This window comes from Aythya fuligula, chromosome 3 (assembly GCF_009819795.1).
Source record: "Aythya fuligula isolate bAytFul2 chromosome 3, bAytFul2.pri, whole genome shotgun sequence".
Taxonomy (NCBI): Eukaryota; Metazoa; Chordata; class Aves; order Anseriformes; family Anatidae; genus Aythya; species Aythya fuligula.
In genome coordinates, this window is record NC_045561.1 from 111,622,192 (window position 1) to 111,636,209 (window position 14,018).

General features: G+C 36.9%; 1 protein-coding gene across 2 annotated transcripts in view; it reads right to left on the bottom strand.

Annotated features, from left to right (window-relative positions):
• ATAD2B (ATPase family AAA domain containing 2B) overlaps positions 1-14,018 on the bottom strand; it is an 82,547-nt gene that overhangs the window by 26,991 nt on the left and 41,538 nt on the right. Inside the window, exons 18-23 of one of the 2 annotated variants that reach the window (XM_032184556.1) lie at positions 12,223-12,409; positions 11,367-11,552; positions 10,450-10,585; positions 9,960-10,141; positions 7,248-7,407; positions 2,026-2,148 (exon numbers count right to left, since the gene is read on the bottom strand). In XM_032184556.1, the coding sequence (XP_032040447.1) occupies positions 2,026-2,148; positions 7,248-7,407; positions 9,960-10,141; positions 10,450-10,585; positions 11,367-11,552; positions 12,223-12,409 (974 nt within the window). Of the gene's footprint in view, positions 1-2,025; positions 2,149-7,247; positions 7,408-9,944; positions 10,142-10,449; positions 10,586-11,366; positions 11,553-12,222; positions 12,410-14,018 lie in introns of both variants that reach the window. The other variant, XM_032184555.1, reaches the window with a different exon arrangement.

The following is a 14,018-nucleotide window of genomic DNA, read 5'->3' on the forward strand; positions in this document are numbered from 1 at the left end:
ATGCCTGAAGTGCTATCTTCTTGATGTTCTACATCACAGTATTTGACAATACTCGTGCTCCAGGGATAGGACAATCTCTTGGGCTTGTCTTTCAGCTTGAGTTTTCCTCATACCTCAAGAGCTGCATGCTTTTTCCTCATTCATAACCAGTTAGTCCAACACATCTTCTTCCATGCATTCCAAATCTTCCGTCCTTGCTAATCCAGTACATGATCTTGGCCTTCCGCACTCTGCTGCTGGACCATCCAGGGCTCATTTGTTCATGAAACTAACAGAATGTGGTCCAAAAGGACAAGCCTCTTTGAAACATGACTTGCAGGTTATCTGTGACCCTGTAACTGTCTCTGTGCCAATGTCTGAAATGCACTTGGAAGCCCATCCACTGTCACGTGTCAGTCAGCTCTTGTCAGTCACAAACTGCTGCTGCTAGTCATAAACCTGTACATGTATCTGAAGGTCCACTTACCGGCATCAGACACCAACAGTACACTTTTTCTGATGTAAAAAGTTCATAGCATGACAACATCAGCCTTAATTACAGCTTCTGAACACCCACCTCTTGCAAGATCAGCAGGTTTTGCCCCCAGAAGTTTGTATTATTTGGTCGCTGCCGCTAAAAGGAGGGCAGCATTCCAGTCAGCTCTTGGGAGGCTTGCAAGGAGCAACTACAAGCTATAGAGTCACCCTCTGTAACAAAGAGCTCTTACACACAGTTACTTTTAACCTCGGAAGCAATAACCTTTTGCAATCATGGGGGACTCACAATGGATAATTAACTGAGCATAACTCTCAGCGTGACACTAAGGCCAGAATTGTGAACAGTCTTACACTTTTAATAGGAAAGTACAGAAGAGAAAAGAAGGCATTATATTAGTTCAATTTTACAACCACGGTGAATTACAATTGGTTCTCTTATCCACAATCCAAGACGCGCATTGGAAACTTGTACAGAATTAGACAAAAATGCATGACTGAATGGGAAAATAAAAGGAACCCTATCTGTTTAAACCTGAAAAAGAGAAAGCCTACAGACACTTGCATAGTTCAAAGACATTTATTAATAAAGGGTCTTCAGTCTACTGAAAAAAGTATTTCAGGAACCTGCAAACAGCAGTTAAGACTGGCCAAATTCTACCTAGAAATCAATGCTTTTTTTTTTTTTTTTTTTTTTAAACCAAAGCAAGAGCTGAAGCAGAAAACAACTTAGCAAGGCAAAGCTAGAATTACTGAAATCAGTAAGCCTTAAATCAGCACGAGTTTTGATTCTAATGTTATACTTCAGTAGTTTTCAACCTTTTCCAATTTTCACAAAAAAATTCCAGGAGGTACAGAAACTTTCATGTAAACGAAGACCTGCTGGCAGTGTGTTTGGGTTTTCAATTACCTCTTCTGGTTATTTTAGAAGCCGTCCACAGCCTTGGAAGTCTGTGGACTGCAAACTGAAAACAACTGCAGTGATTTAAACAAAAACTGAGTCACGGATAGCCTCCAATGGAGGGAGCTATAATTCCCGGTTTGGGACTAGTAGACTGTCAAACCTCATTTTCCCCTCAGTATGGATTTAACAGTATTTCTTGATCCAAGAAGTCAACATACTATCACTAGGCGTACATTTGTAAACATGCTAGGGTGAAAGGAAAATCCACTGTTCTAAATGTCATTCACCTTGTTCTTAATTGTTACTACGCTGCATTACAAGGCGCTTTTAGAACACAGCTCTGGTGTCACCACACCTTCAATTAGCATAGCAGTCCTAATGTTTATCTGTTCACTGTGTTCAACAGTGCTTTTTGTAGCAACAGGCTATCCATGCTTCTTTACAGAGGGATTGTGCAGTATCAGACCCAGTCACACAGTTGGAAGGAAGAAGTAGACAAGTTTCAAGTTCAGTCAACCTTTAACAGCTACTGCCTGAGTCCCACATGCACTCCATTTTTCATCTTAAATTTAAATTTTCTTATGGATGTTTGTAAATTGTCTTCTATCTTACTTATGTTGAGCTATAACAAATGAAGCTAAACATACCTCTTTTTCTTCTTGCTTCCTTGATTTCTTCACACATCTTATTAAATTCTGGATCCAGTTCAGCAGCAATGATAGCATGAGCAGTGTCCTTCAACGTACAAGCTCTATGTCTAATTATTTTATCTAGACAAAACAGGACAGCACATTTGTAAAGTATTTTAATAAATGTGATAAAATTTATCATTTGTGTGTAGGTTTGTATTGTATATTACAACATTGATATAGATGAAACTAGAAAGTGTTATAAAAGTATGAAAATAGAGATGGATCAATACCATAGCATGCTCAAAAATTACAACCCAACTATTTAAAAGTAGTTTTCCAAAGTACAAATTGTTAATTCAACCAATAGTGGCATTTCTAAAACAAATGAGAACAGTGAAAGATTAACACACTTAAATCAAGTTGCAATTCTTAAATCAAGTTGCAATTCTAGCCAGTTTCCAAAGGCAGAACTAAACAGAATAACTGAGTACGCTGTGGTGTCCCAAGTAACAAGAGATTTGTCCAGGTTTAAGTTTACTCACTGAGGTCTAGTGACTTTCATATACTGCCTGCAAAACTATATTTGTCATCCCCTGTAAGGTTGATCTGGATTACATTCCTCACTTTTTTTTCTCCAAACCGTATTCTTTAATTTATATTTAACAAATACTAGAAAATCCAAAATCTTGCTTGAATGGATTACTTTATTGCTGATCTCAATTAGTTATTTCTCATTTCAATCCATTGAGAAAGAATGGCCAGAAATGAAAACGTAGCAAACTTGAAGCTCATTTCTATCTGGGGAACAGGACAAAGTACTGCCCACACTAGAAGCCTACATGTGACTCATGAAAAAACATTTGTACAGAGAAAACCTGTTCCCATGTATTTGAAATAAACAAAAGAAATTCTTCCAATACTGTTGAAGTACTTGAAATTTGAAAAGTAATTGTAACTTAGGAAGTAAACCTGTACAGAAAACTGGTATCTAGAATGCTGCTTTTCAATGAGATCTACAACACTTACTATTTACTTTTAGTACGAACGTATTTAATTTGCCAATTCATCCATACTGAATTACTTTTTCCAGCTGATGGAGATACTTCAACAGCAAACACCAATATTAATGTCTACAACATAATTTGCAGATTTAATCTGTTTTAATCATCACTAAAGACAACAATTAAGAATATCAATGAACATTTATTAAACATGGCTTATAAACTTAGAAACAGCAAATTTTACAGATGGAAAAACTGCTGAGTCAAAAAGGATACCAGTATCCAGCCCAATTGAGCCCTACATATTTTTTCTGGGGAAATCTACTACTGTTTAAATTGGCTGGAAACTAGAATCTTTTTTACCCACATGTATCAGTGAAGCATTTTGTTTTGTGATTGCAAAAAATAGATCTGCATTGTTCGCAGGTGTAATTGTGCAATTCTAGACTTTAAGAAGTCAGTCAGAAAATAAAGTTTAACAAATCCTCCCAAGAGGAGTGGGAAAAAAGCCTCTAGACTTTGAAGCTGTAATGAGAGCAAGGAGTTTAGGTTAGGTTTCAGATTTTGATTAGAAGCTTACTGTTGAAGCAACTCCCCCCAAAACAAGGTTTGTCCAGTCATACCAACATATTGTACTAACAACTCTACTCGCCTTTAACACGGTAGTTACATTACCCTACGAAAAAGCATCAACGTAAGCACAAATTCATTCACACTACCACAGATTACTACACCACTGGCTGTTTGATATCAAACATTACAGAGGTACAGTTTCCCAAGTTTAGACCAGCCACTTTACTGAAGGCAACACCACAATGTGATCCCATGCTGGCAAGTATTATTGAAGGGAGTATTCAATTGAGTTACTGCTTTTCTCATGTCCTGTGATAGACAAGGCTTTCCTTGTCTATCAAGACAATCCAAAGATGCAAATGCTAATATGTCTAATCCACAAAGTTTGTTCTTTTGTTGTTGCTGTAAACAGTGTCAAACAATGAAGGGCAAAGCAAAGTTCTCCTGCAGAAAGATCCTGCAATTTTATAGCAAAGTATGGAGGGGTGGGAGAGGAGAACGGGTAGAAGCCAGTTTGGATATCTGTACTGCATATAAAAACCAGTACTCATCACCTTTCCAAACTGAACAGAACCAGGTATAGCATGATTCTTCTACAAACTCACGCATGAAAGAGGCAAGAATATATGCCTAGATTTTAAAAAAATTGAAATTTATAGCTTAAATAAACAGTTAATGGATTTGAACGCATCTAATGCTTACTCGGAATAGAAATGACATGCTGTTTCAGCACTGCATTCACACAAAAATCACAAGAAATCTTATACGCCAGAAGAGCAATATATCATCAGTCTGTGACAATGCAGAGGATAGAACGATCTTTCAATTACCTTCTCAATGAAGAGAAACTCCAATCTATAACTGAACAAAGAAAGAGCCAGATCCATTTGTCCCAGCTCAGTCCCAAAGACAGGAAAAAACTAGAACAGTCCTGCTTTGGTTCCCTACATATACTTCCTATATATATTTTTGGTTCCCTAAGTATATTTCCAAAAACTCTTCCTCTTTGGACAGGATCAATGAGAAGTTCTACCACTACACGTTCCCCAAGCTGTTTTTGCTACATTATGTACTCTGAAGCACAGTATGATGATCTGACCTTCAAAGTCTGTTCTTTGGAGGTAGACGCACTGCAGGAATTCCCTGGGGTGCCAGAGAGAAGGGCACTGGTGGGATGCCCCCAAGAGCATGGTAGAGCCCCTGCCCCGTTGCTGTTGGGCAGAGAGAGGGGACCAAAAAGACAAGAGGGTTGGAAGAGTCCCAGTTCAGCATCATAGGCAACCGCCCTCCCTACCTACCTCACTTCCCCAGGTGCCCCTCCGTTACTACAGGGTTTAAGGCCCTGGATCCTGAAGGAGAGGTATAGGTGAGGATGTGGTGGAAGGTCTGCCTATTTATAAGCTCATTTTTATTGTGTTCAGTTCTGGGCCCCTCAGTTCAAGGACAGGGAACTGATTGAACATCTAGCACAGAGCCACAAGGATGATTAAGGGAGTGAAGCATCTCCCTTAACGAGGAAAGGCTGAGGGAGCTGGGTCTCTTTAGCTTGGAGAAGAGGAGACAGAGGGGTGACCTTATTAATGTTTATAAATATGTACAGGGTGAGTGTCAGGAGGACGGAGCCAGGCTCTTCTCAGTGACATCCAGTGACAGGACAAGGGACAATGGGTGCAAGCTGGAACACAGGAGGTTCTGCTTAAACATGAAAAGAAACTTTTTCATGGGGAGGGTGACAGAGGACTGGAACAGGCTGCCCAGGGAGTTGTGGAGTCTCCTTCTCTGGAGACATTCAAAACCTGCTTGGACACATTCCTGTGTGAGCTGAACTAGGTGTCCCTGCTCTGGAAGGGGGACTGGACTAGATGATCTTTGAAGGTCCCTTCCACTCCCTACCATGCTGTGATTCTGTGGAAATTAACCAAGCCCACAGTTTCGAATGGTCTAAGAATGAGAACAAAGGATGTGTATTAATGCCAGTTTTTCCCAAAGCCCATCATTAAGTCACAAACATATGGCAGCTGCATGCAGGAGGTATGCCTCATAGTCCTCACCATCTCAACAGGCACTTTTCAGAGACATTCAGAGAATCCCAAGTGTCCATCAAGGCTTTGATTAGTTCACATCAATTACGCATTAGAAGCCCTCAAGAAACATTATCAAGAACGCACTGAATCTTTTGCTGAATTTTATCAGTGTATTTTTTTTTTAGTTGTAATGCAAAATGCATCCTGTATTGAAGAAATAGTTACTTTTCTACAGCTATGAGCTAGCACTGGTTTCAAAAGGCACATGAAACCAGTAAAACACAACTTTGGGCATCACAACCTGACAACAGTAATTCTTTTCACCTGACACCAGCATTGCAAAGCTAAGATCTGACACTACAGGAATTACTCTGCAAAACATTTCTGTATAAATCTGCTTGAAATTACTAACTGCAAATCCACAGTACGATAGCAAGCACTGATATGTAGAATTACACCATAATTTTGAAAATAACCAAGTATATCAATGTTCTCAACATTCACTTTACAGCTTAGAAGTACATGAAGAAGAAGAACAAGGAAGAAAAACATCACCGAGAAGTCTAGGTTAAAGAAATAATTATACAGAGTACTATTCTAACCTGAAACCTGATGTCTGTTAGCAAAATAAGAAACAAAGTCTAACAACAGAACTACTGCAGCTACAGGGAACTCATCTGTAGATCAACAGCAAATTTCAAAACCTTCTATTTGACTAGACTCTACTATAACTAATCCATATACAAGACATTTGCAGAGCCGCAATAAAATCAGAAATTTGAGAAGAAAAATATGGGCAATTGGGCTATAACCTGGCAAAACGATTTCACAAAATGCAATGAAATCTTTTAAATTGATTTTAAGTGAACTTTTCAATGCGTTGTAGTGCATTTGCAGAAGGACTTAGATTTCCAGGCATCACAAATATTAAATGCAACTAAATTAAAGGGCATTCCTTTTGCATTTTATATGTCTTATTGATGATTCTGGAAGCTGCCAATTAAAGGCTTTCTTTTGACAATGGATGCTGTATGGTGGCCCTTGCAAAAAAGTACACAATATGCTCCTTCCTCCGTTTTGAGCGTGAGCAGCTTTTACACACATTTCGTTCTATAAATTTTAACTGAAAGCACAGCATGATATTTTGTCAAGACAATAGCTTCTAAATCTCTCCTAACCAGCTGCAACTGACTTCTCTGCCTGATGATTTATCTTGCTTTATTTCTATCCCCAAACTGATAGCGCTTAATTTCTGTGGGTTCATTTCATATCCTAAGCCAATAAGGAAATAAAAGCAGACCACTGCCAGATTGTGTGCAGGATCCTCTGCAGAGCTCTTCAAATTACACTGCTTTTTTGTTGTGTATACAAAGTCAATTCGCTGAAAAGGAGCAAATTTTAAAAAGGAACTACAAAACCTATTTTATTAGAAAACAACTCTAAGTGCTGTAGCTCTTATAACGTCCCCCAGTGCTCCAAATGACTTGAAACACTAAAAGCACAGACCCTTAGGAAATTAGTTTGCTTATCCTAATTGTTATATAACACGCAGCTTATTTAGATGTTCAAATAGTAACCGAGAACGTGACTGAATACCAGGCTTTCAGTTTAGGTTGGCTGAAAATGAAGTAAATCTTACCTCCAGGATCTTTGTCTGGGTTGTACTCCAATGCATTGCTGCAGATCAGATCAATATCCGTTAGGAAATCCTTGGCTGTTAAATAGTTGTGTTTATCAATTTTGGTTATTACTGTTGATAGGTCCATTGGCTCTTTAATAACTTCAAGGTAATCTGAAACCTATAATCAAACAGCATACAGAAATGACACAGGACCATATCTGGACCAACACTGCCATTTTCACATCTTTACATTCTTATACATTCCACATACTTGGCTCTAATACATTAACTAAACACAGGTTCACTAATAAATAAAATTTATGCTGAAAATTGAAGTCTTATCAGAATAAATAAAACACACGATTTCCAAAATCACCTTCAGTAGCTCAATTTATCTTTCAAAATGGATTTAATGGTATTTTTGAGCCACAGCATTTAAACTGTGGTTTATGTTTCACAGTGTTATAACACTGTATTGAGCTAGAAAGGAAAAAACAACCAGCCTAACTCAAACCCCTAAGAAAAACTAGCAAAACTAGGGAAGGCGTATTTTATTCCCCTCCTAAGCTCTCATTAAAGCGAACAATCAAATTATCATATTTTGAGTATATTCTGTTAATTAGTTCCTTCAACCCCCCTGTATAAAAAACAAGCCAGTTTTTACTGATTGAAGACATTACACTGACTTTACAGAAGGGCAGTCTAAAGAGAAAGCATTGTGTCAGAGTTCACAGATTACTACAAGCTTAGCTCATAAATGGAAATTTAGCATCCACTAGGGTACGCTGAACAGTATTTAACATAATTAATGGTACCATAAGGGGCTAAAGCTTGACAGTCAAATGTATCAGCACAGCTGCTGTAACAAAGTTCACCCAAAAAAAAGCTGTGAATTTGTTATTTACTTCTAGAAGAAAAACCTTACAGTTGCATGTTTCAATGCAAATAAGATTACAATCAATTAAAAATACTGGCAGCCTCAGGAGCAGCATTATTTTTTTTCCTTTTGAAACCACCCGTGTATGATGGTGGCTGCCAAAATAGCAAACAGTTGCATACATATTCAGATCAAACAGCAATGTCTCTGCAAGTTTTTTTTGTTTGTTTTTCAATGTGTCTGTAGATATTCACAGTGAAATATATTACTAACATGAATGCTTTACTTCAGTGGACAGCAGTCCCAATTCCTTACATATACAACTTAAAATTTATGATGAAAAATTAAAATGGCAGTTTTATATATTTTTTTTAATTCAATGGAAAATCTCCTTATGTCTCCCTCTACAGAAACATGATGATAATTAGTTCGGTGATTGGAAAGCCAAACCATGGGCTTCCTCTTCTTGTTAACTCATCATCAGAAAGAATCATCACTGGAAATTGTAAACATTGCTCTTGAATTAGTCAGGAAAATCCTTGACTTGTCACACAGCAGCATTCCCTCTGCAATGCAAGCAGGAGTGGAACAAGCTTAACACATTTCCTCACAAAGTCAAGCAGACAGGCTCTTGTACAAAAGGATAGATCTGTGCTTAAAAGCACCAAGTGGGACAAAAAGGATTACATTTCATTTCTAGTGCTGTCATATATTAGCAGGATTTTGGCAAGTCTTTAAATAACAAATTCACATTTCATTTCTCCATCTACAAAACCAAGACACTGGTTTGTTTTTTGTTTTTGTTTTTGTTTTTTTCCATGTCCCTATTCATGCATGTTTTGATTGCAAGATCCTTGGGGGAAGAAACTACCTTTACTCCGAGTATGAAGGGATGAAGGGGTCCCTACAATGGACCTCCAAAGCAGTTTCATAGTAAAAAATAAAAATCATTACTCCTCTGACCATGCTCACACTGTAAACTGCCACATTCAAGAGCTCGTCAGTCTTTCAAAAGCAGTTACACAACACTGATGAAAGCTCACATTAAGAGGACTGAATGGGACAATAAAAAGATGCCAGTTTAGTCAATGTGGAATTTACACCGCGAATCTGCTTTTTACAATGCTGTACTTTAAGTGTCCCATATTTGTCTCTTAATGGCTTCCAAAAGAAATATCTCGCAAGAAACAACCAACCAAAAAGAACAAAAAAATACCTCTAACTAACAAACTTGCAAAGCTTGCAGTGGGCAAGCATTTCATTTAAAAGTCAGGCTAAACCATATTCATTTCATATACTAGCATCTAGAAATAGATTTGCAGATCGAACTCTCTTATCAGTTAGGCACGCACACTCCACATTCGACCAGATAATGCCTTATAATGTGCTACCATCTGCAATTAATGGCATCCACAAGCATTACAGCTGTAATTATTCAACAATATTATTAACGCTCAATATGTTATGGAACACAGATCACTTTCCCAATATTATCAAGCACATAGGATTATTATGTTGTAAGAGCTTATGCTTTCAAATATTTCAAGTCTAATAGGGACAGGAGTAGCATTTTTAAATGCTGACTTCAGTTAGGAAATTGACAGGAATGGACACATTTTTTCAATAGGTCACTGGTACAGCCAAAGAAGATGCTCGAACTGCTTGCGTCACAGTTCATGAGGCTGTGACTATCTCACAGCTAAAACTGGCATTCTAGATAGAAAAGATCATGGATAAAACATTTGTTTTGCCTATTAACTTATCCATTTCCCTTTTAAAATTGGTATTCTTTTTCTAATAGTTTCAACTTCATTGTTTGCACATTACTGAAACAAGACCTCTTCAATATCCACCGGTTTGCTGAAGATGTTAAAGCGTTTGTCTGTGGCCAGCCTCTTGGTAACATCCCTGAGAAACAATCGCAGCTCTCTCAATGTGTTCTCTTCCTGGTCCTCCATTCGCTGTTTTTCTGCTTCTGACAGCTCACGGGCAGGACAGGGCAGTGCAAGCGGAAGAACTTCCATAGCATGAAGAGCTAGGGAAAAAAACAAGTCAGACAATGAAAGTATTAACAGTGTACAATGAAATTTGGAGTGGCATTATCTTAAAAAACATTTAATCTGCCTCATCGATACACCCTTAGCCCCCCAGTTCTCCATTTTCTAAAGTGGATAATCCTCCAAGCCACCCTCAAAGTAACATGCAAGAAATTTATTCTGGGCATTGAAACACTGTCACATATTATTTACAGTGTCATTTACCCACAACTTTTGAAAAAGTTAGGTATCACAAAACAAAACACTGTGATCACATTATTATTGGTTTGACTGTAATTTAGTTTACCAGCCTGTTTCCTTCTTGGTGGGGGCATTGCTGCCTCATCAAGAATTAACCCTTTGAAAAACTGTAATCTGTCTTCTTCAGTTGGTCTTTGAATATAAAAAACCTCTTCATACTGGATTCTGAAAATACATTTCACCTAGAAAGAAAATAATGCTACATGAAAATTGAGCCTCCACTGCAAACCACACGATTAGTGATCCTACTAAAACACAAGTCACAAACTTTTCAAAGTAACTACAGGAAAGAAGATAGTAAATAAGATAGAAGATATAGTAAGCTCTACCTAAAGTTGTGCACATAGCCTAGGGAAAACAAATGCATATAGTTCTTACAGAATTTACTGTAATAACTGAAGTCATTGCAGCCCATCATCCTAACAGTGGTCAACTTTGCGGTAAAGAGAAAGAGTAGGTGAATAATTAAAGAAAATATTGAGAAAAAAATAGAAAAAGTGTGTGTACAAACACACACATATATGAACTTCAGAAACATCAACTAAGTTAAACCTTTAAACTACATGACCATGTAATTACATTGGAGTATTTTCCCAAGCAAGTTTTTCCTTAGCTTCGTCTAGATGTGCATTTGTAACCAGATACGTTATAGGAATTCCATCACTGCCTTCAAGAAAACCCATTGTGGTTCCCTTATAGAAACACTGTCACTTCTAAACATTAAGTGTATTTCAAGAACTACCTTGTCTTCTCAGCAAAGCAGAATAGAGATTATGAAAATCAGTAGCATGGAAGTACACCTCCCATTAAAGAAAATTACAAACTTTGTATCAGCATTACATTTTCAGGTAGACGTATTTTAAATTAAGTGAGAAAAACAGTGCAAAGCAGTATTTTTTACATGACCATGACATGCCATGGCATATATATCCCTAATAATGCTTCCTTCCACAATAAACTTACCTCTTCAGGCAATTCACTATACATGGACTCAGAGGTAGACAGTAGAAATATAGGGGAAAAAGATGGTATATCTTGCAGCAAAGTTAGAAAAGTAGCTCTCACAGTTTCACTGACAGCTTCCCACCAATCACCAATATGAGGCATGTAAACAATACTTGGTACTGTTCTTCGAGCTTCACGAAAGATCTAATTAAAAGAAACAGTGATATTTAAACTAAGAAATTGTTATCCCTTGTGAGAAATAACATTTTTGCGGACTAGGAAGTGATTCACGTTTCTGGTATTTTGTATATGAATGTTCCAGTAAAGTAAAAATTATCTAATGATAAAGGCTTTCTGAACAAATGCTTGTGACTGTTAGCTGTATCATTCAATTATTTTATGTCAATGTGCTAGGGACTACAAAAAAACTACTTACCATGTGTAATTTAAAAATTCGTTAAGACTGAACAGTCAAGATGAAAATTAAACTCGTTTGCAATCCATGAAAAAAGTCAACCACACAGTTTTAAATCCTAAAGCATATAAAACTAAGTAATTGAGCATAAAACCACTGCACACCAGTTTATACACAAGCTAATAAAACTGAACATTGGGAACCAAATACCCAGATTCAGCTTACTTGACATTAGGTATGTGACTAAGGGGTCAAGTTAGAAAAGTAATTACACTCACTAGTCAACAGAGAGATCTGAATCACCCTCTAGGGACCCTTTTATTTTAAATATTAAAATTGAAGGAGCCTATGAAAACCTGGCTTTTATCTAACATTCCAGTTAGCTGCCTTTATTTAGATGCAAATAATCTGTTCCAGAATTACATAATTTATTCATTACAAGCGAATTTGAAATGTCACCTGTGCACACGATTCTTCAGGCGTTTTGGCACTGACTGAATAAAGTGCTGGCAGATCTAGCCTGTGTACAGAGAATTTTTCCAGAGTGTGCAATAGTGCTGGAGCAAGGTGCGAAGTTTGACCCGAACCCCTCTCTCCAGATAGCAGTAATCTTGGTCTGTAAGAGGTTGGCTGGTGATAAGCTGACCTGTAACAGACAATAGTTACAATTAACATGACAATGTTATCAATGGAAATATATATACATTAAAAAAAAATCAATTGCAGTCTTATTTGAATAGGGGATGGTTGTTGTTTTGTTGGTGGTTTTGTTTGTTTTGCTTTTAAAAAAAAAAAAAAAAAAAAAAAAGAATCCAAAGGAGAAACAATGAACAGTAGCTTCCTACAACAGCCTAAGAAGATTCAACTAATTCGAGAACATCTCAGCACTACTCCAGGTCTCAGTAACTCCAACTTCATCTTCACTACAATTTTATTCAAACTCATCTGCATTAGTATGCACATCATTAAATTCATACAAATGTTAATTATAAGCAGTTTATTTAAAGGCAATTCCTTGATCATATAAAAAGACTTTCATGTGAATGGACTTTCAGTGAAGTTAACTATTTAGTGATGTCAAGATCAGTCTGAACTACCAAAACATCTCAACAGCAGCCTCAGGATTCCCAGGTTCACAAATTCATCCTTTACCAAAGCCATGCAACATTTCCAAAAAGAACGTAACGTTTCAATACTCTACTTAAGGACTAGGAACTTAAATAGGCCCTGGAATAATACAGTCACTGTTTATATTCTATTCTTACATTAATTAGATTTTCAAACAGAAGAAAGAAGAAAGATTTTAAAGGAAAAACTACAAAGGTAAACTTATTGTAATTTTTGGTGTCAATAATAAATCCTAAGGAGTTCAGATAAGAATTTTTGTTTGGTTAGGGTTTTTTTGCCCTATTTTGAGGATGAGTGAAAGACAAAGAAAAGCGTTCAGTTTTTCCATGAAGAGTCTTTTCTGTTTATAGTAAATTAATTATGAAATAATACAGTTAATTTGCATTTTCTCTCATTAAGGCATTTTTTATCTGAGTATCAATCAGCTTGCGCAGTCAAACAAGACCTAATGATTTCATTTTGAGCTAAACGGTTACTAACAGCTGTGAACAGAGCTGACCTCTTTGGCTTTTCAGTTCTCATAGTGGAGGTTACAGACATAGACGACAATTATAAATACCAAGATATATTGTCAGGATTACTTACTTCACAAAAATAAGCAGAGTCTTCCAGATTATTTTACTGAGACACATCCACACAAATATATATTGTTTTTCTGTTTTCTCGTTCCCCCTCCCTCTTTCACAACAAAATCTTAAAGTATTAAAACTCTTGACCATGCACCTCTGGGAGAACTTAAATGGTTTGTAATTAAAACCTTATATTTAAGCTCAAATTTCCGTAAGTGCTGTTCTGGCATCATTCTTTAGCACACAAAAAAATTTAACATTTTTCCACAAGATGGCTCTACTAAGCAGTAGAGCTATCTACTACTGAGCAGTTCTCCTAACTTCACTTTCTTTATTAAGCAGACTCCCCACAGAACATAGTAATATTTCTTTTGCTTTTAGTTTGAATAGTTTTAAACCTTCTCATTGGTAATTACTGTAGCTAATCCAATTTAAACAGGAAAGATTCAACGAAATTTCACACTTTCCAAATTTCCATGATTAACAAGGAAAAACATGTTAAAAACCCCAAAAGTATAATTATATAACCTATCCAAACAGCTGCATACACCGAAGCTC